This window comes from Capsicum annuum, chromosome 3, assembly GCF_002878395.1.
Source record: "Capsicum annuum cultivar UCD-10X-F1 chromosome 3, UCD10Xv1.1, whole genome shotgun sequence".
Lineage (NCBI taxonomy): Eukaryota > Viridiplantae > Streptophyta > Magnoliopsida > Solanales > Solanaceae > Capsicum > Capsicum annuum.
The window spans coordinates 6,185,700-6,209,316 of NC_061113.1; the positions used below are offsets into that span (position 1 = coordinate 6,185,700).

Genomic DNA, 23,617 nt, shown 5'->3' on the forward strand with positions numbered 1-23,617 from the left:
CATAGCTAAGTTAAGAGATAATTGAGCATGCCATGTCGTTATTAGGATCTCATATAGGCCTTTATGACCCTGGCCTGTAAATGGACCTTTATGGGCTTCTAAAATATCTTTTAGTCCATGACCAATACCCCAGTTGGTTCTATACATGTGACCCGTTGTCAGGAAAAGGATTGCAATTGCTAAATGGCGATGGGCAATATCAGTCAGCCACAAACCCCCAGTTACTGCATCTAATCCTCCACGAAAAGTAAGACAGTCCGCATATTTTGACCAATTCAAGGTGAAAAATGGGGTTGCTCCCTCGGCAAATCTGGGATAAAGTTGAGCCAAAAGATCTCGATTCAAGATAAATTCATGAGGAAGTGGTATCTCTTTAGGATCTACTCCAGTGTTTAGAAATTGGTTAATCGGTAAAGATACATGTACTTGATGCCCCGCCCAAGAGAAAGACCCAAGTCCCAGTAGCCCTGCCAAATGACCCGAAATTGGATCTTGGTTTATTTGAGATTGTTCCTTTTCATTGTAATGAAAGATGTTTTCTTGTTCGAAGAACCTAATGGATTTGAAATAACCCCAATTAATTTAGAAGTTACTCAATTTTATTTAATTTCTGACCTAATCGAAAATCAATTGGGCAACTACACTGTAATTGTGGCCATTTTGATTTTAATTATGGCAAAAATTGAATAAATCGATAAATCCAATTGGAATTCTATATGAATTAATACCTACCTTGTTTAATCTCGAGCTTCTTGATTTGATAAAATCAAACAATTATTTCTCCAAATAAATTATTGTTTAGAACAAATTACATTTAAATCAAGATTTTGATCATCGAAATGTATTTTCAAGATAAGCCTTGATTAAGATCCGATATTTTGTGAAATAAATATTTAAGTAACAAAATTATAATCTTGTATAATTAAATACGATAATGTATAAGTGCTACTTAAAATGACAAAATTACGTACAAAATATTTTGAACAGTTTTTATTTCGGATGAAATAAATATTTCAATTTTATTAAAAATTGAAGAAACTCAGGATTAATTTTTGTCGTGGAGGACAAAAATTGGGTGTCAACAATTTTAACTCGAAACTTAATCTTGAGATATCCATCTTATCTCATGTACCAAACGGCCACTAAGTACCGTGGTTAGCTTTGTTTAATTGATTGTGACAACGAAAGCAATTTCAGCATATTTTCCTCTTTCTCGACTGCCTTAAACCATTAAAAAAAATCGAAGGAATAAAGTACAGAGTGAAAAAATTGAGTATCTTGACAGTTTATACAACTATATCCTTCCTCGACTAAATTTCAATTTGTGGAAAGTCTTCAATGGCTTCCTTTTGAAAACATCAATTTTTATTTAGGTATAGACGATATGTCTTTGTTCTTCATGACATTCTTCACATTTCTCGTCCTTATTTGCATTTAGTGGTTGGTCTGCTGTGGTATGGAAGTTTATGGGATCTACTTCTTTAGTGTTTGCTTTGAGTTCTCCCATTATGTAGCTTACGGAGGACATGACTTTAGATAGGAGGTTGTGGAGGAGATGGATTATGGTAGAAGGTTATTAGGTAGTAGTGTATTGTCTTGTTACTCATCTCTACTAGTAGTTGCAATATTGCTCTGCAGTTGCTCGTCCTTGGATTTCTATTATCACCTGCTGTGTTGTATATTTCGACTATCATTTTATTTTATTGTAGTTGTTGTCCTGTTATTATTTGGTGTTTTGTTAATATATGGTATATCTTGTACTTTTGTTGACTCTTTTTCTGGGTACACTCTACCCTCCCTAGATCCACTTTGTGGAATTGTACTAGGTATGTTGTTGTTTTATGGATTTTCAAGAATCAAAGGTGAATGTCTTTCTCAAAAAAAAGGTGAATATATGGTCCATGATTTTTTCAAATTTACCTGATTAATTTTCCGTGTTAACTTTCTTTCTGCAGGGAAGTGGAGTTGATGGTTTAATTTTTGTCTTGGCATAGACTATAGTGTAATTACACAATTTTAGACATTAATACGTCAAGTTTCCTTCATTGACCAAATTGGACTAAAATGAGCACCAAGGAACCAACGACATGCCTATCTGAAGTTGGAAGCTCAAATCAGTTAGAGACGAACAATTCAAATTATGTCTCTCATGTCAAGAAGCTACTTCATCGACGAATGCTGGTTGGTATAAGTGATGGAAGGTTCTTTCTAGGTACATTTTATTGTATTGATAAGCAAGGAAACATAATTCTTCAAGATGCGGTTGAGTACCGTAGCACCAGAAGATCTGCTCCTTCTCCGATGGAACAACGAGTTCTTGGTATCATTTTAATCCCTTCGTCGTGTCGGAAAACATGTCATGTGGATTCTTCTATTGAAGAACAGTTGTCCCTAACGTCGCTTGAGGAGCAAAACTCATAATTATATTACTGGCGATTAACTTGATCTAAGTTGATCCATTGGATTTATCTTCCCTGTTTGATTTATCCTGACAATTTTGACTATGCTGTTTTCAAGTGTAAAAATTTACTGGTGTTATAGTATATGTTTATTTTTCAACAGCTAGAAAGAAGCTAATGAGTCTGTTTTGCATAATGTTACTCATGGATTATTTCCTCCTTCCATTATGACGTTCCAATTTTGATGACTTGTACCGAGTAGTTTTTTAGTAGTAAGAGCGTGATGTGTGCGTTAGACACACGTCACGAATTTGAATTTTGTAGAGGCAGGGGCGGCTCAAGCTCGGTAGTGGCCTAAGCCAAAAATGAATCGGAGGAAGGTTTTGAAGAAAACTAATATATATATTTTTTAACTTAAAGTCTATTCTTTAAGATGCAAATGTTAATGTATTTCTTACCAAAGTATTTTGAGAACTCTTTTTGTTTTAATTTGCTTGTCTATTTTGATTTGATACGGTGTTTTGGAGTTTAGCAAAGTAAAGAAAATCTTCGAATCATGTATATACCAAAATGTTTTTTAATATTATGGTCTTAAACATGTCCAAAAGTTGACAAAAACATTTTTTTTTAAATGAACTAAAAATAAATAAATAGTACCAAATATTTCTTTTTTTTTAAAAATCATATAATAAATTTACTATTGCTTGCCATATTTTCCAAGGTATAGAGGCGCCCCCGTGTAGAGGGAAACTCTTGGTGTTGCAGTCGGTTTCGAAAAAAAAAAAACTCCCTGTTGTAGTGGAGAAGGTCTCAAGTTTCGAAGCATGCACCACCAGTCTTCTCAGTTACTTAAAGAAATATGGACTAATGTAAATGAAATAGTTGGGGATTTCTGAGTTAGTTAAAGAAATATGTTTTGGTGACTAATGTAAATGAAATAGTTGGTCGACGAGGAGTCTGGCAATGAATGGGGATATCAGGAGTGATTATGGAACACACTTCTTTGTTATCACCATTGCAAAAGACAATCTTCAAGGAACATTTGATGATGTAGTGTTGTAAAATGCATAAACACAAGGAAAGAGGAAGAGTTAGATAATTCTTTCTTTTGTTTGGAATCTCTCTGGACTTTTTCTTGCTAAATCAATGCCTCATATTTGATTCATTGAAGTCCGACTCAAGAAAAAGATGATAAACCTTATCCTAGTATATATATATATATATACACACATAATAATTACGTATTGTTTTAACTACAGTTAGACTTTTTGTTATTCTTACCTACTATTTTATTTTTAAAAGACAGAAAGCAGTAACTTCACAGGGTAATAATATTATTATTTACGAATGTAAAAATTATCTAATTAACATTAGCTTAAATGCTATTGTAAAAATCTCATTTATTAATATGAAGATTTAAGTTGCTTAATTCAAAAATTTCAAAAATTTCTGACAAAAAGTAATATTTTTTGTTTCTTGTTTAAATTATTTATTTTGTTAAAATAAAGTTAATATTATTTTAAGTAAAATTAAAATAATAAAATTCACTACTAAAAATTTTGGAAAAAATAAAAAAAAAATTGGGCCTTTATTACCTTTATGTAGATTTACGAGTTAATTCGATCTCACTAATATTATTCACTAAACAAGACATAAATAATAAATTTTAAATCAACCTTGAAATTAAACATTTAAATCAGTTAATTATGGATCAAAAGTTGGATTTGATACTTTTTGTCTATGTAACTTTTCAATGACGATTTTAATACTAATCTTTATCATTGTTAAATAACTGAATTTGCACGCTTAATTAAATAATTTACTCCTTCTATTCAACAATACTTACGAAATATTGAAGCTAAACCTATTGAAGAATGACGAAAAGTAGAATAAAAAAATTCAATACATGACAAAAATTTACTTTAAATTTGTAAAGATTATATTTAAGAGATATATAATTAGGCTAAGATATAATAGAAATCTAGAATTGTGCAATTTAAGTACATTTCGATAGCAAATTCTGAAAGTAATTAATTATTTTAATTATGATTAAATTTTAATTTAATCGACTAAATCTCAATCATTCATTTTAAACTACAATGTATCTCCACTCCAAGCCTAACATGGGAAAAGAAAGAGCATTTTAGGGGAGTAATCATTTTACTAATTTTTAGGGTCCGTTTGGCCATGCAATATCGAATACATTTCACATCACTTTAGGAAAGTGAAAATGCACCATACCAAAAATACACGAACGTTACTAACATATGTAGTAGATCTATCTAAAACATTAGTCTCTAATTGTTGATGTAAATGTTTAGTTGTTTATGTTACAAGCTCATAAGAGAAGAACATTTTCTTATAATAATTTTATAATTAGCAATCTGCATAGTGTTCAATTAAACTTTGTTGTATTAAATAAGGTCATCAGAAAATATGTTAGTACTTGCCAAATTTACATTTTCTTGAAATGAAATGCACAATTCATAAATTTAAAATTATGAAATACGGATGAATTTGTCACTATAATAACCAATTAGCATAATGAATTGTAGAGTCCAGTATGCGATAGTGTCTATATTAATCAAATTTCTCTAAGTTGATATTCAAATAACAGATCGTTTCTCATCGGAATCACTTCGAGCATCAGTCTTTAAAGCACACAATTCTTCGAATGAGCCAAGAGAGTTTAGTCATGAAACTATAACCCTTCATTTTATGTTTTAAGCTAGAAACCAATGGCTTTTAAAAACACTAGCATATCGCAGTGACGGAGCTACCTTTGCTCTAATTCTTTGGTAGTTTGTGTGCCTAATTCTTTCTATTTGAACTTTCTTAGTGAAAATTCTGACTCCACCACTGCTACTCTCCTACTCAAATTCATGTCCTCCATACTCGCTTTAACAACTATCAAAACTATAAAAGGACCAAACAACAAATCATCCAAAAAAAAGAAAATAGTACTCCGACTAATAATACAACTACCAATACTCTATAGGAGTATAAACGAGACAATATTGAGTAAAATATCTAATACCTTCTTAACTATAATTAAATTTGCTACGACACACTCAAACTTCACAAAAATCTTATTAATCCATGCACTAAATTTTAGTGTATTTTTGTCATCATTTTTAACTGAAGTGATATTTTTTGTCAACTTTTTTTAATTGACGTGAATCTCATTTTATATAATAAAGATGCTACACTCATAAAAAAAATAACAAAAATATATTAAAATTGAGTTCAAAAAATAATAAAACTTATGTAACGTATCAACTTTAATCTCAACGATATTCAAATATATAAGGGAAAAGAATCAAATATGCCACTGAACTATCAGAAATGACTCATTTATGCCATCTGTTAAAAGTTGGGCTCATTCATGCCATCGCCGTTACAAAACTGGCCCATCCATGCCATTACTTTTTAACAGCCGATTTTTAAAAACAGCCTTGCCACGTGGCAGCTTATTAGAGGGTCACGTCATTTTTTATTTTATTTTTATTTTTTATTTAAAAAAAATAATGATTTTCTTTTTAATTTTTTTTTTGATCCATTAAAAAGAATCCACCCAATTTTTTGATCCATTAAAAATTAATTTGATCTATACTATTTTTTGATCCATTAAAAATTAATTTGATCTATACTTTTAAAATTTGATTGATTTTTCATGATCAAACAAATATTTAAAGAATTTTTTTTTTAAATCTACTACTAAAATTTATAACCAAACGCTAGTCTAATTAAGCATATAGTATGTCTTAGCATACATGAAATATTTTGTCAGCCAAATGCAAGTAACTTTTTAGTTTTGTATTTTCTTATTAAGCATAGAATGACATCATCAGCATCAGGGGCGGCTCAAGCAAATTTATGGCCTAAGGCAAAAATCAAACGGAGACCTTGTGTTTTATTTTTTTATATAAAATTTTTTATTTTTCTATAAATAGTATTTAATATATTTCTTAAAATTTGTAATTTATTATTACTAAACAAAAATAGGATCCTCAAATTTTGGGGTCTTAGGCAGCCGCATTTTCTCCTAAAGGGTTGAGCCGTCCCTAATCAACATTCAATATTTGTACGTAACACTTTATGCATTATCATTTATCATTGCAAAAACAGGAAGGCGACAACATGCCGACATATATAGTATACGTAGAGTTGGCAAAATGAGAAGCTAACTATTAATAATATAATAATAATATTCGATGTTTATATATTCCTTCAGTTTCACCTGAAAAATGACAAAATCTTTAATTAACGTGAATCTTTTAAAATAAATAAATAAATAAAGTGATAAAAAGCGTGGAGTGTATACTCTCTCCGTTCCCTTTTAGTTACTCGTCCGTCAATTAAAATAACTATTTTATTATAATATATTTATTAAATGATGTTTACTATTGTATTTGAAATTAATTTGAAGAAAAAAATAATTAATTTTAAAGGTAAAATATGAAAACAATCTTAATATGTCAAAAATGACAAAAAAACGAATTGAATGAGAATGTTTTAAGAATATATTCATGAAAAATTAATCAAATTTTAAAAGTATAGATCAAATTAATTTTCAATCAATCAAAAAGTTGTGTGGATTTTTTTAATGGATAAAAAAAAAAAATTGAAAAAATTTAAAAAATGATGTGGCCGTCTAATAAGCTGCCACGTGACAAAACTGTTAAAAAATAATGGCATAAATGGACCAGTTTTATAGCGGTGATGGCATGAATGAGCCCAACTTTTAACGAATAACATAAATAAGTCATTTCTGATAGTTCAGTACACATATTTAAGCCTTTTCCCACTATATAATTACCCTCTATTCTAATCCGCTTTTTTTGTACTCATAGAAAAAAGGACCAAATAGCAAATCCTCCAAAACAAAAAAAGAAAAAGAAAAAAACGAACGGCACATAATAGTGGTAGTACTTACGTCCCGCCAAACATAAATTTCATTATTAGTCCCTCAACTTTTTCTTGTTCCACATTCTTCCACGTATCTTTTCCGTTACCATAATAATATTAATATTACCACCCTCAGTCATTATTTTCTTCTTCATCACTCTCATTGCACACTCTTTGCATTTTCAAAAATCATTACCAAAAAACTATACACACACAAATTCATATCCATACATATAATTTTTTTCTTAATATAACTTAGATTTATTACATTACTATACTCGATGGACGCAGCTGCGCAGCTGGTCTATTGCGGGATCGGCGATCCACTGTGTCGCACTTCACTGCCGTATCGTGGTTTGTCGTCTTCGAAATTGAAAATTAAGAGGAAAAACGGCGTGGTTAGAGCAATTGCAACTGAACCTAAACCGTCGGACTCAAAGGCAAGTACAACTAAGCCGATCAACGGCATTTCTAAATCGGTCAACGGTTCTTCCACGGTAAGTCATTCAAATTCAATTTTGATATTTTTTTTTGGTGAATTTAGAAAATTTGCACAATTCTAGCTCAGAAATCGGGAGAATAAACTGTAACATTGGTTACAAATTTTAATTTTATATTTTTTTCCCTCAATTTTAGCTCAGAAATTTGGAAATAAGTTGTAAATTGGTTATAGAGTGCAGTTTTTGTTTTTGTTTTATGTGAGTTATCAAAATTTCCACAATTTTAGCTCAGAAATTGTGAAAATAAGCTGTAATATTGGTTACAAACTGTAATTTTAATTTTTTTTCCCACAATTGTTAGCTCATAAATTGGTAAATAATCTGTAAATTAGTTGTAAAGTGTATATTTTAGGCTTATTTTTAATATGAGTTTACAAAATTTCCACAGTTTTAGCTCAGATACTGGGAAAATAAGCTATAATTTGGTTAAAGAGTGTTTTTTTGTTTTTTTGGTATGTGCATTTACAAAATTGGTTATAGAGTGCAATATTTTTTTTTTTTAATGTGAATTTACAAACTTCCCATAATTTTGGCTCAGAAATTGGGTAAATAAGCTGTAAATTGGTTATAGCGTGCAATTTTTTATTTTTTTATATGTGAATGTATAAAATTTCCATAATTTTAGCTCAGAAATTGGGAAGATAAGCTGCAAATTGGTTATAAAGTGTAATTTTTATTAATTATTAATCAGCATTATTTATTTAATGAAGCAAATTGTTACATTTTTTTTGTTGGATTGACAAATGTGCTCTTTGATTGGATGAAAGAGATCAATTTTTTATTTTTATTACATAGAAATAAATTAACTAATTCAGTGAAAATATGATTCTTTTTAGTGAAAAATGTCTCTTCTATTTATGAAATGAAACTCAGTGAGTTCGTTGTTACTGTTATTGCCATCGTTGTCATGATTGTTGCTGTTGTTATTCTCATTATTTATTTATTTGACAAAATTTCGCATTTGTCACTTAAATTAACAACGACTACTTCAATCGGGTGTAATGAACTCAATTTGGTAGTCATCCATGGAAAAAATTAACTAATTCGGCAATAAGTACTTTTTTCAGCAAGAACTTTATTGATATCAGATACAAGGAAAAAAGTTTTAATCTTTAATGACATGAAAATTTGTTGAGTTCTATAGTACTCCCTCCGCTCTAATTTGTTTGTCTGGCTTTGACTTGATACAGAGTTTAAGAAAGTAAAGAAACTTGTGAATCTTGTGGTGTTAAATTTAAGATATGGAAAATGTGCTAAAATGACCTTTAATCTTGTGGTCTTAAACATGTCATATGGAAAGTTAGAATTGAAGAGTTACCAAAAAGGAAAAGAGACATCCTTTTCTAGACGGACTAAAAAGAAAAATAAGACAAACTAATTGGAACAGAGGGAGTATTATTTTGGAAATTAGTAACAAAGCAATTATTAAATGGTTTAGTCAAATGAACTTGTTTCTGTGATTGATATGCTGATGTTTGGCTGATTGAACTGGAAATTAGTAACAAAGCAATTATTAAATGGTTTAGTCAAATGGACTTGTTGGTGTGATTGATATGCTGATGTTTGGCTGATTGAACTTTTATATTTGTGGGTTTGCAGAGGATGCAGGATGTATCGCAAGAGATCAAAAGAGTGAGGGCACAGATGGAAGAAAATGAAGACTTAGCCATACTCATGAGGGGGCTTCGGGGTCAAAACCTGAAAGATTCCTTGTTTGCTGATGATAACATTAAACTTCGCCTAGTAGAGGTCCGTTTGTTGACTTCGTTATCAAAGTATATATGTTTATTTTAACTTTTACGCTTGTGAAGGGTCTCAAATTGATGAAAGTTTCATTTTCTTATTGTGACAAGAAGAAGATGAGATTAAGGTCTCTATATGTAAAATTTGTAGATTTGGATTTGTCTTTTGAGAGGTCAAAGGAAACTGATTAGTCATGAATTTTTGTGGGGGGAGGCATTAGTAGATGATAATAAGAAGTGTAGGGGATATTTGATCTTAGTCAAGTCATTATGCCTAGGGAAATAAACTAGCTATTTAAGTACAATTGACGAACATTCATAAGTTTTTGTTGTAGGGTCAGATTTTCTTCCTGCTCTCATATGGCCATCCGAAACTTATAGAAGTGATGGAGTTTGATGACTATCCTTGAAGAGGAAGAAAAACTAGTTTTTAATGATTTCCGTAAAAAGAAATGCTGGGATGTAGACTTTTTCTGGAGTTTTTCATATAGTATCTAATGCTCAAGTGCTTGTGGAAACACTTATTTTCTAAGTTACATCTCATGATATACAAAATGAGGCGCTTTGCAGTCATCTATGGGTTCCAAATGTGAAGACTGACACAATTAATTCTATATTGCTACGCCTCTATTGTAGTTCAAGTTGATTGAATCTGTTGAAACTACCTGAACCAGTAGGATCTTCAATATGAATGGATATTTCCATTCTATATAAGAATCTTTAACTTTTTACTTGGAAAAATACAAATGGACATTCTGTTGTATTAAGATCTTTTGCTTTTGGTTGGATTGGGGCAGATGTCCTTTGGTAAAGAATATGTATTAATGTTTCCCATCTTTGAATCTTCAGGTTGATGAAAGCAGTGAGTTCTTGCCCTTAGTTTATGATCCTGCTAGCATTGCTAAATATTGGGGTAAGCGACCACGTGCTGTTGCTACCCGTATAATCCAGCTAACATCTGTTGCTGGAGGTTTTCTTTCACGTGTTGCCTGGGACGTGATAAATAAGAAGGTTAAAGAGGTAAGCTGCACTGGATGCTTATCCGCTTTTCCTGAAGTTAGTGAGTTGCATGTAGAGCTACATGTGATTTTACTTTTGATTGGTTCGTGATGATAGAACTTTTGAAATCCTATTCCTTTGGTTTGCAGCCCTGTAAGATGGATTTTTTGCCTCTATAGTTTTACTGATTGAATGATGGAGTTATTATTTCGAACTGATATCATTTTTCATTTCAAATTCAAACATTTTAAGCTTCTTTTGGATTCTTTGCTGATCTCTTCTCTATAAAGCTTCATTTGTTTACTACCTTACAATAAAATTTCACTACGGTACCTAACAAGAACAAGAATAAGTTGATACTGAGACAATGGAGTTGTGAGGCATGGCATTCAATCAAGATGGAAGAGTAATAGTAGATGAAGAAGTGACAGAGTCAATGAAATTCAAAATGAATTCTGAGGTTAAAAGTTCAAACTATTAATAAAGTCATTCAGAATCTTAACATCTCACAAGGGCAGAGCGTAAAACACTAATTGATGAATTCTTAAAACCAATAATGCCTAAAGTCTCTCCCTTTGAAACATTTACTAAGCAGTGATTATTTTTTGTTGAGCTTTCCTAATTTCTAAAAGAGAAATAGAAGAAGTGACATTAACAAATTTGCTTGGTCTGCTTTAGTCTCCCCACCCCCTGCCGGAGGTTATCAATTAATGTAGTTGATAAAATAAATCGAGGAATCAAGATGTGTTGGAGCCCTGTAACTTTTGGCAGAGCTAGTAAATTTCATGAAATTTCATTTGGAAATAAGTAATCTTCTCTATGTCATCAAAGAAAGTTCTTTGAGTTGAAACAGTTGGTGGTGAACATTGAAATAAAGCTTTGATGCATTCATTACTTCTGATATACTCATATACCAATCAATTTTAATTGTTTTTTCATCCTATAACTTTTGATCTTTTCCAATCATTAGAATGAGGTTGCTCGAGCAATTGAGTTGAGGGAGATTGTAACGTCACTGGGTCCAGCATACATAAAGCTAGGGCAAGCATTAAGCATCCGACCAGATATACTATCACCTGTTGCGATGGTTGAGCTGCAGAAGCTTTGTGATAAGGTCAGATTGAAGTCAGCAGCATGATTTATTTCTTGAAGTCAACTTTAATTTTCAGGAAACCGTTTTTGTTACTAACTTACATCATACTATTTATTTTAGTTTAAGTACGCTGATACCTTAATGGTAGATTGCACAAAATTCTCTTATTGCTTTTCCATAATCATATACTTGTCTTGATGAGCCCCAATTCATTTTAATGCCATCTACCTTTCTATGTGATTGTCCTTTAATTGGAGATTAACATTCTTTGTAGCATACGGTATTGTAGATTGAGGAACTACTTTGTTAAAACTTCTTTTGTAGGCTCTCTTTTTCCTTATGATCTGGAATAAACCCTAATAATGGCACTTGTAATTTAGTTGGAAAGTTTTTGATTGTCTGGGCGAAATGCAATGTGTATCCTTGTCACAGAATTAGAAACAAAGCTCTGCTTCTAAACCCATTTTTTAAATAAATGTTTCTGTAAAATTTAAGCCATTGCTTTCATGTGAGAAGAATTGGTGAAGCTCTTTGCCTAGTAGTGTTCATGTTATAAAGCTGCGCGAGCATTGATTGATTCATTCTTCGATCTTGAGAATTCTTTGAGCCCTTTTGAAGAGATGAGGCTCTTTTTGCTTCATGGTATACGTCTAGAATATCCTTGCCCTGTCAGCACAGTAGAAACCTAAGAGCTACATGCGATGAAATTAGAAATAATACTAAAGGGTGAAAGATGGAATATACTGTAAGCTATCTACAATCTTACTGTTGGAAACATGTTACATTAATTAATCTGTACAGACTACAATTCTTACTATTGGAAACGTGTTGCACTGATCAATGTAAGCAGAATGTTGGATTTAACATGTGTTCTTGTGACCGCCTGCATTGGAGACCTTGTGACTAATTCTGCCCAAGTAATTTTATTTTTTGGGGGCGGTTTTGGGTGGAAGGGGCTAAAATAGAAAAATGACAAAAATAGTGTAGTTGAAAGACACTCTACTGTTGCATTCTCAGCTTTTAGCATTTCATGATTGCTTCAGGTTCCATCATTTCCAGATGATGTAGCTATGGCCCTTATAGAGGAGGAATTGGGAGAACCGTGGTCTAACATCTATTCTGAGCTTTCTCCATCCCCAATTGCTGCTGGTATTCTTTCTTATCATCTCTAGAACTCTCTTTTCGAATACTATGCTGTGAGTTATTTCTTCATTTTCATTTATGTATTACCTTAATCATCCTCTTTTTGTTGGGTTAACTTAAATGTGATTGCTTCTTTTTGCACATTTTTCTTTTGTAAAGTGGAAAAGAAATTCTAAAGAGTCTTTTTCTCTTTCCTTCTTCATGGCATTGGCAGCATCTCTTGGACAGGTGTATAAGGGCCGGCTGAAGGAGAATGGAGACGTGGTTGCTGTTAAAGTACAGAGGCCCTTTGTCCTTGAGACAGTGACAGTCGATTTATTCATCATACGGAACTTGGGGTTAGTTCTTCGCAAGTTTCCGCAGGTATTTATTGTTCTCTTATATTTCCCCATTGTTTTCTAATCTTGGTTAGTCTAATAATGCTTGTTACTTCTTCTTTAAAGGTTTCCATTGATGTGGTTGGGTTGGTGGATGAATGGGCTGCCCGCTTCTTTGAAGAACTTGATTATGTGAATGAGGGAGAAAACGGAACACGTTTTGCTGAGATGATGAAAAAGGACCTTCCTCAGGTATATGCGATTCTAACGTCAACCCCTCACCTCTGATCCAAATGAATAACCGGAAATAATTAGAAATTAAATAAAGTGAGAAAGAGAGGATGATAAGCCAATTCTCCTTTTCCCCCCAACCTCCAATATCTCCACAAAATAAGGAAAAGGAATTTTGTCTCTAACCAGCAATGCGCCTTGTTTCAAAATAGGAGGAACTCTTGCGAGGGGGTTTGCTCCAGTTTAAACAAGGACGTAGATATTTAGTCGCTGTAACTTTATTTCTATAGGCTAAGCTAGATTTTCTCTACCTTAGCGATTAATGAAATTGTGTAATTACCAAAAAAAAGCTTCAATGTCCAATTCGTTGCCTTTTTCAGAGGAAAAGATAAAGAAAAGTCTGTGAACGAACTCACGGAAGAGTACATATATGCATATATTCTTACAAATGTATTGAAAGTACCGATTTCTTAAACCGGAAATTAGTGATGCTTGCTTTCTCTTACAATGTTGTGACTTGTGATCTGTCTGCGGAACCTCTTTCAGGTTGTTGTCCCTAAGACATATAGCAAGCACACTTCAAGGAAGGTTCTTACAACAGGATGGATTGAGGGAGAGAAGCTATCACAAAGCACAGCAAGTGATGTAGGTGATTTGGTAAATGTTGGAGTCATATGCTACCTTAAGCAGGTGCTGCTTAAACTCTTAACAATTTTTATGTTATAATATTAATTAAACTTTTGAGTTTCATGTCTTGGAAACATCATTCAGATCTAGTTTTCTTGAGTTTCTGTTTTATACTACTTTATCCTTTTACTGCAGATTGGTATTTTTCTATGAGTATCTTCCCGACAATTGAAATTTGTTCTCCATCTTATATTTTGTCCTTTATGTTATGCAGTTGCTTGACACTGGTTTCTTCCATGCGGATCCACATCCAGGGAACTTAATACGTACTCCAGAAGGAAAGTTAGCCGTACTTGACTTTGGTAAGAACCTTCATTTGGTTTCCTCTTTTCCTGAAATTTTATGGAATAGTTCATGAAAGTAACTCTATCGAGAGACTTTTTTCCAATGAAGAATCTATTGACAAACTCCCTTCAATTTCCTTTGAACTTAATTTGATTTGGCCTTTTGCAACTTGTTACAAGGTCGTACATTCTCTAGATTCTGAACTTCTCACTGTCAGCCATCTGTGTCTCTGTAAGAGCTACAGTTGAGAGATCCCGTTTAACGAGAACAACATGAGAACATTTCAATGTCATTGGTTCTTTAATGCTTCGTGGCACTTTAAGTTGCTTGTCACTGGGATGCAGTAATAGATGGCACAGAATGAATGTCTAATTGCTGCGTAGTAGTAGAGTTATTATATTGGCCCTGATCAGTATATCGTGATTGTATACTTGTTTAGCTTATGGCCCTTTGGTTGGGTATAACCTAGATTTTCTCTTGCATAGAAAAGCTTAACCAGGGTTAACAGCGCTTGCAAGTTGACATTCATCCAGGAATTTCGTGACCACTAGCTTATAGTTGATTCATCTTATCATTATTTTGAATTTATAGTTATGCTATAAGATCATATACTAGTTCCATTCTCTGCTAGATACACATTAGATCTGCAATTTCTCTAATACACCGCTGTTGATTGATGAGTTAAGCTGCTGTATCCACAACGACCTTAAATCTCTACCACCTGAGCAACAAGTAGTTTCTTTATTTCTCCTGAAGTTTGATGCTCCTGAAATGTTGAATATCTACTTTGCTTTTCTGTGTGATTATCCCTCATTTTTTGGGAAGGGGGTGCAGGTAGGGGAGGGGAGAGGGGAGCAAAACAAGTTAAGGTGCTTATTTCCTGTGTAATTAATCAGTTCTTACTCTTTGCTTGCTATAAGTTGACTGAAAGTGTTATTTTGCTTTGGCAGGCTTGGTTACAAAATTAACCGATGATCAAAAATATGGTATGATCGAAGCCATAGCTCACCTGATTCATCGAGATTATGGTGCCATAGTCAAGGATTTTGTGAAATTAGGTTTCATCCCCGATGGGGTCAATTTGCAACCCATTTTACCTGTACTTGCCAAGGTTTTTGACCAGGCACTTGAAGGTGGGGGAGCAAAAAATATTAACTTTCAGGAGCTGGCATCAGATTTGGCACAAATAACATTTGATTATCCATTTAGAATACCACCCTATTTTGCTTTGATAATTCGAGCAATAGGCGTGCTAGAGGGGATTGCATTGGTGGGAAACTCTGATTTTGCTATAGTGGATGAAGCTTACCCATATATAGCACAGGTACACTCATATGGGTGCCACAGTTCTTTTACTCTCTATATGTTTCACTTACATAGATCCAGATTGCATGATTGCATGAAACAACAATTGCCATTTCTGTGAGCGTACTTTGGTAATCTATGTGACTGTGAGATTAGGATACCTAAATTTTAATATGGAACTCACTATCTATCCAGATCCCACTTGCGAAACTACACTGTGTATGCTGTTACTGTTGGAAATTCGATATCAGCCTCTTAGTATGGAACCTTTCCGTCAGTGAACCAAGATGAAATGTAAATGGAGTAAAACTACCTTTGTGATTCCTTAAAGATTTTAATCTGGTTTTAATAAGAAAATGAGGTTCTCTACTGATAATCTTGTACAGAAACCAAACACTTGAGATATTATTAGACTTGCTCAAATTTTTTTTTTGCCTTGCTGTTCGATTTTGTGTTAGAAAATGGCAGAAGCTGATTTTTGTTGGAGAACATAAGGTTCGCAGTGGCAGCTGCTTAAAAAACATCCCTTCGCGCGTTAAGCCCACTGATGATCTCCGCTGATAACTTTGTGCAGAAGTCAAACTCTAAGACGTTAGACTTGTCCAAACCTTCTTTTTGGTCCATGTTTGTTTTGTTCTGGGAAAGGGCAGGAACTGTTTTTTTTCGGTTGGATCATAAGGTTGACAGCGGCTGTTGCTTAACAATGCTTCCTCTCATATGTGGGTTGGATATTCTGTGTATGGGCAGAGCATGAGAAAATATATCTTTCTTTTCAGACTAAAAGTAGGAAAAACTAAAATCAGAAACTATTATGGCAAAGGTAGTAGCATGAAGCTCTGTCTACTATGCCACTTGTGATAACTAACATTCCTATAACTCATCTGAAAGCTTAAACTTCAGAGGAGATTTTATTCATTGGTTTGGTTCTGCAAAACTTCGTTCGCCCATTGTTGCCTTTCAGGTGTCACTTTTAGATAATTTGAATTGTCATTGTATACACTTCGTTTTCTTTTCCTTAGAGACTGCTGACTGATGAATCTCCGCGACTACGGAATGCTTTACGTTACACAATATATGGGAAATCTGGTGTTTTTGATGCTGATAGATTCATAGATGTTATGCAAGCTTTCGAGAATTTCATAACTGCAGCTAAGAGTGGAGGCGGGGAAAGCTTGAATGGGAGAATGGCAGAACTTGGCATTCTGCAAAGCCAAACAAATAGCATAATTCCATTTCCTTCTTCAAGTTCTTATCAAACAGAGCAGCCAATTCAAACGAGAGCAGCGTTGGCATTTCTGCTCTCTGATAAAGGGAATTTTTTCCGTGAATTCCTTTTGGATGAGGTATGTGTACAGATTTGTGAACAGTCACTATTGTATCATCCTTGGCTGATTCTGTGCTTTTTAGTTGTATACTTAATTCATGTTCTATCGTACTCCTCGTAACCCATTTCTAGTGTCCTGTTTGACTAGGCACGCCTTTTAGGGCAATAGTCAAAGTTTTGTTTGTAGTATTTAATTAATAGCGGATCCAAAACTAGAGATGAAATTTACTTTCAGAAATTTGACACTGCTTTGCATTAAAGTGAGTCCCGTGGACATTTTTAAGGAAAGAATACAGTAAAAGACAGAAGTATTGAATGGTATGTGGAATTTTTTTCTTTGAACCAGTGTCAACTAAATATATTTCTTAGTCTGCTTTTCATGTAGCATTTGATGCCATTTTCTATCACACGCACAGTACAGAACCACTGTTAGAAACTTCACTTTCAGTTATCACAAGGATATAAGAATGTGCTGTTGGAAGTCCATTTTTTCTAATATGGCCATACTTACCGAACCATACATGTGGCATTTCAACAACATAACTCTCTTCTTAATGCAAGCAGATAGTGAAGGGCATTGATGCATTAACAAGGGAGCAGTTGGTCCAAATAATGGCATACCTTGGAATTGGAAATGCTATTCCTGTATTCAGCATGGTTCCTTCTGCTTTTGTACCTATTAGACCTGCCGCACTTGTACCATATGTAACTGAGGAGGACAGAATCATATTGAACAACGTTCAAAAAATTATCCAATTCTTGACTGCTGGGACTGCATCAAACCAGGTATCCCAATTTTATATTATGGCAAGTTTTCTCCAGAGGAGAATGTAGTACTTCACTTTGCACACAATAAACGAGAAGAGGTTGCTCCTCTGTTGCCTCTGCTGGCAGATAAATTGCAATTGCTCCTGTGCTAGTAGACTTAGTTAAGTTTCAAATCATGTTACCAAGATCTCGTTTCATCTTGAATTATTCGTTTCCAATCGAGGCCCTTGTCGATGATAGTGGTGTTGTGCAAGTGTCGTCCACTAAATTTCTTGCCAACTGCCTCTGAATCATCAGGCTAATGTGTTCCAAATTGATGTTTGAGATTTCAAACTCTCATGTTCATTTTAGACGTGTCCTGAAATTTTAACTCCTTAACTCCTCTGAGTGTGTGCTAGATTCAACTTTCCATCACACGTTATTGGTGGAAATAGTTGTAAGACTGTCATATCATTTCACAAGCTGGTTAAAGAAAAAGACAATACCTACGTCTCAAAACACTTGCGTGCTCTTGCAAAATATACTGTGTCTCAATTTGAGCACAAGGGGGGTTTAATTTAATTTTATTTGATGTCGAATACATTAAGTGTATTACCAAATCTACATGGCCAGAAGATAGCTTAAGTAAACTAACATGCATTTCGATTTTGCTACTCCCTCTGTCCCATTTTATGTGTCGCCATTTGACCGGGCACGGAGTTTAAGAAATAAGGGAAGACTTGGTAAAGTTTACCAAATTATCCTTTATAAAAAAATGTGCCAATATCTTTTTTTTTTTTTTAATTAAGTGGAACCAATAAGGGTAAAAGGGTAATTGTGCCTTTAAAAAGTTGCCAAATAAGGAAAGGCGACACTTATTTTGGGACGGATTAAAAAGGAAATGATGACACATAATTTGGGATGGAGGGAGTATTTAATTGTAAATGCGTCATGACTATATTTCATTCTCAGGGTTTGGAGGGAGCAAACGTCTCTAAAGTGATTCAGGAGCTTCTTCCAGTTCTTCCAGGCCTCTCAGCTAAGGTTCTTCCCGAGATTCTCAGTCGACTTTCTTCTCGCGTGATGGCAAGATTGATACGTGATGCGCTGTTGTAATTCTAATACTTCTAATCTTACAGTTTTCACTTCTGGAATTGTGCATATATCATTCACAAACTTGAGAGTACGTAGAAATAGTAAATATATATTTATTGTACCCTCTTGTGAGGCTGTATCAATTATATTGACTAGTATAGTTTCTGTACTTTATCAGAACAGATGTAAACTTCCATAAATCAAAAGAAAATATGATTCTAACAGCAATTCCCTTACAATCTCTTCTACTTCTCTGGATCCACATATTGCAAGCTACTCTATTGCACTATAACTCAGACGATAAATTTGCAGACTTTGTAATATTTGTTTTCTGTGATATGCATATGTTTCGAGCCGGGGGTCTATCGGAAACAACTTCACTGTGTGGGAATATACCGGTATGTTATTGTTATGGTGATGCATATGGCATAGGTAGTGAAAGACACTGTTAAGCAGTTTGAATCTCACCTCATGATTCTTATTACATAATATACAAATTAATCAATTGATGTTAAATACTACAGCTTGGTATGGTGATGCATACGGCATAGGTAGTGAAAGACACTGTTAGGCAGTTTGAATCTCACCTCATGATTCTTATTACATAGTATACAAATTAATCAATTGATGTTAAATACTACAGCTTGGTATGATGCTAGGTGCTTACCTTTTAACTTTACTCCTCATATTTCTTAATCATTTACTGAAAATATATTTAAAATGATTATTTCTAGGTCATTGTTTGTATGAATGACCACATTTATATGTGACCTCTTTTCAATTTGATGATTCAAACAAGTCTTTCTTTCATCATAAGTTTTTTTTTTTATATTTCTTTTAAATATACTAAATTGTGTGACACCTTTTCTATTTGATGATTCAAACAAGTCTTTTTTTCACCATATTTTTTTTTTATATCTTTTAAATATATTAAATTGTCAATTATTATGATTAATGGTATATATTGTCAATTATTATGACTAATGGTATATTTTTCATAGTTTTCAATTATGTATATTTAAGTTTTAAAAAAATTTGAACATTTGCCTAAATTCAGAGTCAAAATTGAGTTGTTTGACTCTTGAATTTCGAATTGCAAAAAGAGTAAAAAGTTCGATTCGTACTGCAAAAAGAATAGGAGTATTAATCAGACCCCGTCAATTCATGTAATGATCTTTTTAATAATCTTTAAAAAAAATATTCCCATTCATCTAATGATCTTTCAAACAGTGAACTATCAGCCCAATGAACAGTGGTTTTGGCATTTAGTCTATGATAACGACATTTTCTCCTTTTTGGCGGACTGCTGCGGAAGCCGCTAGGAAAGCTGAAGAAGAGCGAACTGCTGCGGAAGCCGCTAAGAAAGCTGAGAAATGTGAAAAAGTAAATGCATAGTATCTATATCTACTAAATAGCAAGGAAGTCTTACTCTAAAAGTTGCCAAGTGTCAGCCTATAATAATGCCATTTATTAATTTTAAGACAAATTAGTTAAAATTAGTTAGTAGTTATATTAATTTAAATTTAAAATTAATAAATGTTGAGTTATTTGTTTTTCACAGTATTCTTTTTTTTTTTTTTAAAATTGTCAGCAGTTATTTTCCATTATTACATGATTATCTATTTACTCCTTTTTAAATTTTATAGAAAAATAATTGTATACGGTTTACATAATTTCCATTATCAACTGCTCCTTTTTGTGAAAGTAATGTATATATCTAAACTAAAAAATTAAATTTAATAAGAATATAATACTTTTTTTCTAGAAAGTTATCAAATTGTTTATATTAAAAATTTAAATTAATTTTCCATAATTATTCCTTTGTAGCAAAATTCGTCCAAAATATGATTTGTGCACCAATAATTATTCCTTTAACTGCATACTTAATTTTCCATAATTATTCCTTTTAGCTGCCTAATTACTTGGAAATTTAAAAGTCCACCAATAAATATAAATAATTTGTGCAAAGAAAACAACTACTTGGAAGCTATAGTAAAACCAAAAAATAAAAATAAAAAATTACACCCCCACGTCCGTTAACATCTCCGCAGCACACTCCTCTATCAGTAATTTTTTTTTTTTTTTAAGAAAAAAGTATGACACTATATGTTCAATAACTCGATATTTGTTTAGTTTTATTACATTCAAGTTTTACTAATATTTCAGTTTTATTTTTTTCTTGGGATTCTTTTATTTTTCTTTTCCATCAAGATGTCAAAATTGTATGGAAGGAATTTCAAGAATATAATAGATTACTATCTTTCTCCATCTCTTGTTTGATTAGGACTTCCCATGTTTCAAAGTATAATTACAGGTATATTGAAATATGCTTTGCTGTTTCATGATTTCGAACTTTACAACATTATAAATACTTTTTGTTGTACATCTCAGAGTGGTAAAATATCAGGCCTCAACATTTCAAATTCCTCTTCGATTTACTGCAAACTTGAGCACCTGAAGACAAAAAAACATAATGAAATATATGAAATTCTGCAATTTTTCATGATTAGTATCATTTATGACTCTTTGATCCTTATTCGTGAAGTAAAAGAGATTGCTAATAATTCAGGTCAGTTGGTGACATATTCCTTGCCAATAATCTTGAATGTAGAGTTGCCAATAATCTTGAAGGAAACCAAGCGCAGGACATCCTATGCTGAAAAAGAAAATAACCCATGTCATCTTTATGAAGTTTTATGTACTGTTTGCAGAGAAGGTATGCATACTGTTTCTCTATTAGAGAAAGGTTACATGGCATGTAATTATACTCTTTAGTATTAGTAATTATGGGGATGATGATGACGATAGATGGGTTTGTCATTGCAACACTTTTAAGTTATGGTGTACATCACATTCGTGTCTTTGCGAACAATTGGTATTATTTCCTTTTAAATATGGAGATTATAATTGGTTCTTAATCATAATTACGATTCATTCAAAACTTACATGTTTCAATCTAATGAACTACCAATAACTTATCCTCTCTTCAAATTTACATTTTTATTTTTCAATTATTTGATTTTTAAAATATTGTTGCAGATATGGGATCAGAAGTTGGTGCAATGTTACCCATTTACGCTACGAAAATAAATTCGCATCTTCAGCAAATTGATGAACAATGTCTGATTTGCTCCAAATCTGTGAACTGCCGCTGTGAACATACATGCTACATATTAGCTCACCAATGAATTTAAATGACGTTTACCTGAAAAATACATATAAATAATTTTACCCTGTTCAGTTATTTTCATTTTAAAAGATTACAGCAAATAAATATTTATTGTTCAACCATAAAATATTTAATGTTATGTAAATTTAAGATTATCTATGTAATATAAATTTATCATTTAGTTATCATGTTAAAGTGTTATCAAAGCTTGATTGTACGTTTACATTATTTTAATTAAAAATTTTGTTTGTGCTCATGCTTTTTAATACTCTCCCATTAAGTATGATAAGAAAATGTTTACCAGTCTATTTTAATAATATCAGTAAAATTTCAGCAATTAGTTATATAACACATAATTGTAACTAAAGGATATCAAATACAGCACAAAGCAACATCAAATATAATTTTATTTGATAAAATTATATATTAAATTTAAAAAATAACTTAATATATTCAAATACATTTTCATCTCCTTTTATAATTTTATGCAAGTATTTTTCATTAACCTTCCACATCTTCTATAATTTATTATAAATAGCAAGAAAATCTTGCATAGATAGATGCCAAGTGGATAAATAGGATAATACCATGTGGTACTTTTTACGACAAATAGTAGATTTTTATATCTACTATTAAACATAAAAATATTTTTTAATTGAATTAACATATTTGAATTTAATTTATATCTTAACAAATTTAAGAGACATATCTTACCAAATTTAATTTATATTTTAAATTTTTTTTAATCCTAAAATTTTTCACTTTGAATTGCGTTAAAAAAAGGTAAAAAGAAAGGAGCCGTGTGTTTTTCCTTATTCCAATTACAATAGTAATAAATCAAATATCTATTTTAAAAAGAATTAAAGAAAATCCAACAAGGAAAAAACATAAAAAAAAAAACTTCTAATGCACATCACAATTCCCGTCCCCATTTTTCGAGTACGTAACCCACACAACCACTAATTATTTTTTTATTTTTTATTTTTAAAAGTAAAAAGATAAAACAATTAAAAGATCAAAATCAAATTTAACTAACCTAAATATATTTATCAAACAAAATATAAATATCTCTCATCCATATTTTTTAATGAACCAGAAGTGTTTACAAATTAATATCTGAAATTAATTATTATTCTAACTATCTAAAAAAAAGAAGTTTAAGAAACCATCACCACTAATCCCACTTCTCCGTTGCCTCTTCTCACCCACGTTTTCCCACTAATCTCTCATACAACCACAAAAAACAACACATTTTATTTACAGTTTACGATCTTTAGATTCAATTTCTATTTTAAATCAAAATTACATTCCTATTTTCAAGCAATTTTCACGAAAATCTCTACTAGATAGTTTAAATTTAATCTTTTGATACTTACATCTCTATTTTCTTAATCTATTATATTTAAAACAAACAAATTTTTTGTTATCTACAAAATGAAATAGTAAATTACATGTATCAATTATTGTTTAATTATATTTTAACTAATTAGTAATCTTCTAATATAAATAAAAAAATTTATAAAAACATAATTTTGACTTAAAAGTCATTTTATATTCACTTTAGATTTCCAAATTTTTAGCAATCATCTCACAAAATTTATCTTCTGTTTAACAAATAAAATTCACATAAATTAATACAAAGTACCAAGAGTTAGTTGAAGAAATAAAAACAA

General features: G+C 32.0%; 2 protein-coding genes and 1 long non-coding RNA gene across 3 annotated transcripts in view; all 3 read left to right on the top strand.

Moving 5' to 3' along the window:
- The window catches only part of LOC107864273, a 20,624-nt gene extending 18,065 nt beyond the window's left edge, over positions 1–2,559 (top strand). Inside the window, exon 3 of the long non-coding RNA XR_001672606.2 lies at positions 1,956–2,559. This is a non-coding gene — a long non-coding RNA (uncharacterized LOC107864273). The remainder of the gene's footprint in view (positions 1–1,955) is intronic.
- Positions 2,560–7,247: 4,688 nt separating this feature from the next.
- Positions 7,248–19,003, top strand: LOC107864272 (uncharacterized protein sll0005). The gene is made up of 13 exons (XM_016710606.2): positions 7,248–7,804; positions 9,407–9,556; positions 10,399–10,569; positions 11,519–11,662; positions 12,685–12,790; positions 12,999–13,147; positions 13,228–13,353; positions 13,879–14,022; positions 14,234–14,321; positions 15,255–15,628; positions 16,629–16,952; positions 17,498–17,719; positions 18,653–19,003. Exons 1-13 carry the CDS (start codon positions 7,589–7,591, stop codon positions 18,794–18,796), a joined length of 2,358 nt encoding a protein of 785 aa, XP_016566092.1. The 5' UTR covers positions 7,248–7,588; the 3' UTR covers positions 18,797–19,003.
- Positions 19,004–20,913: 1,910 nt separating this feature from the next.
- On the top strand, positions 20,914–22,033 carry LOC124896967. Its single transcript, XM_047408958.1, has 3 exons — positions 20,914–21,089; positions 21,345–21,491; positions 21,815–22,033. Exons 1-3 carry the CDS (start codon positions 21,068–21,070, stop codon positions 21,961–21,963), a joined length of 318 nt encoding a protein of 105 aa, XP_047264914.1. The 5' UTR covers positions 20,914–21,067; the 3' UTR covers positions 21,964–22,033.
- The last annotated feature ends 1,584 nt before the right edge of the window (positions 22,034–23,617 follow it).

Coding starts and splice junctions, on each gene's coding strand:
- LOC107864272 (XM_016710606.2), top strand. CDS start 7,589: ATGGACGCAGCTGCGCAGCTGGTCTATTGCGGGATCGGCGATCCACTG. Junction 7,805..9,406: donor CGGTCAACGGTTCTTCCACG/GTAAGTCATTCA, acceptor GTGGGTTTGCAG/AGGATGCAGGATGTATCGCA. Junction 16,953..17,497: donor GTGAATTCCTTTTGGATGAG/GTATGTGTACAG, acceptor TAATGCAAGCAG/ATAGTGAAGGGCATTGATGC.
- LOC124896967 (XM_047408958.1), top strand. CDS start 21,068: ATGTTTCAAAGTATAATTACAG. Junction 21,090..21,344: donor GTTTCAAAGTATAATTACAG/GTATATTGAAAT, acceptor CTAATAATTCAG/GTCAGTTGGTGACATATTCC. Junction 21,492..21,814: donor ATGTACTGTTTGCAGAGAAG/GTATGCATACTG, acceptor ATATTGTTGCAG/ATATGGGATCAGAAGTTGGT.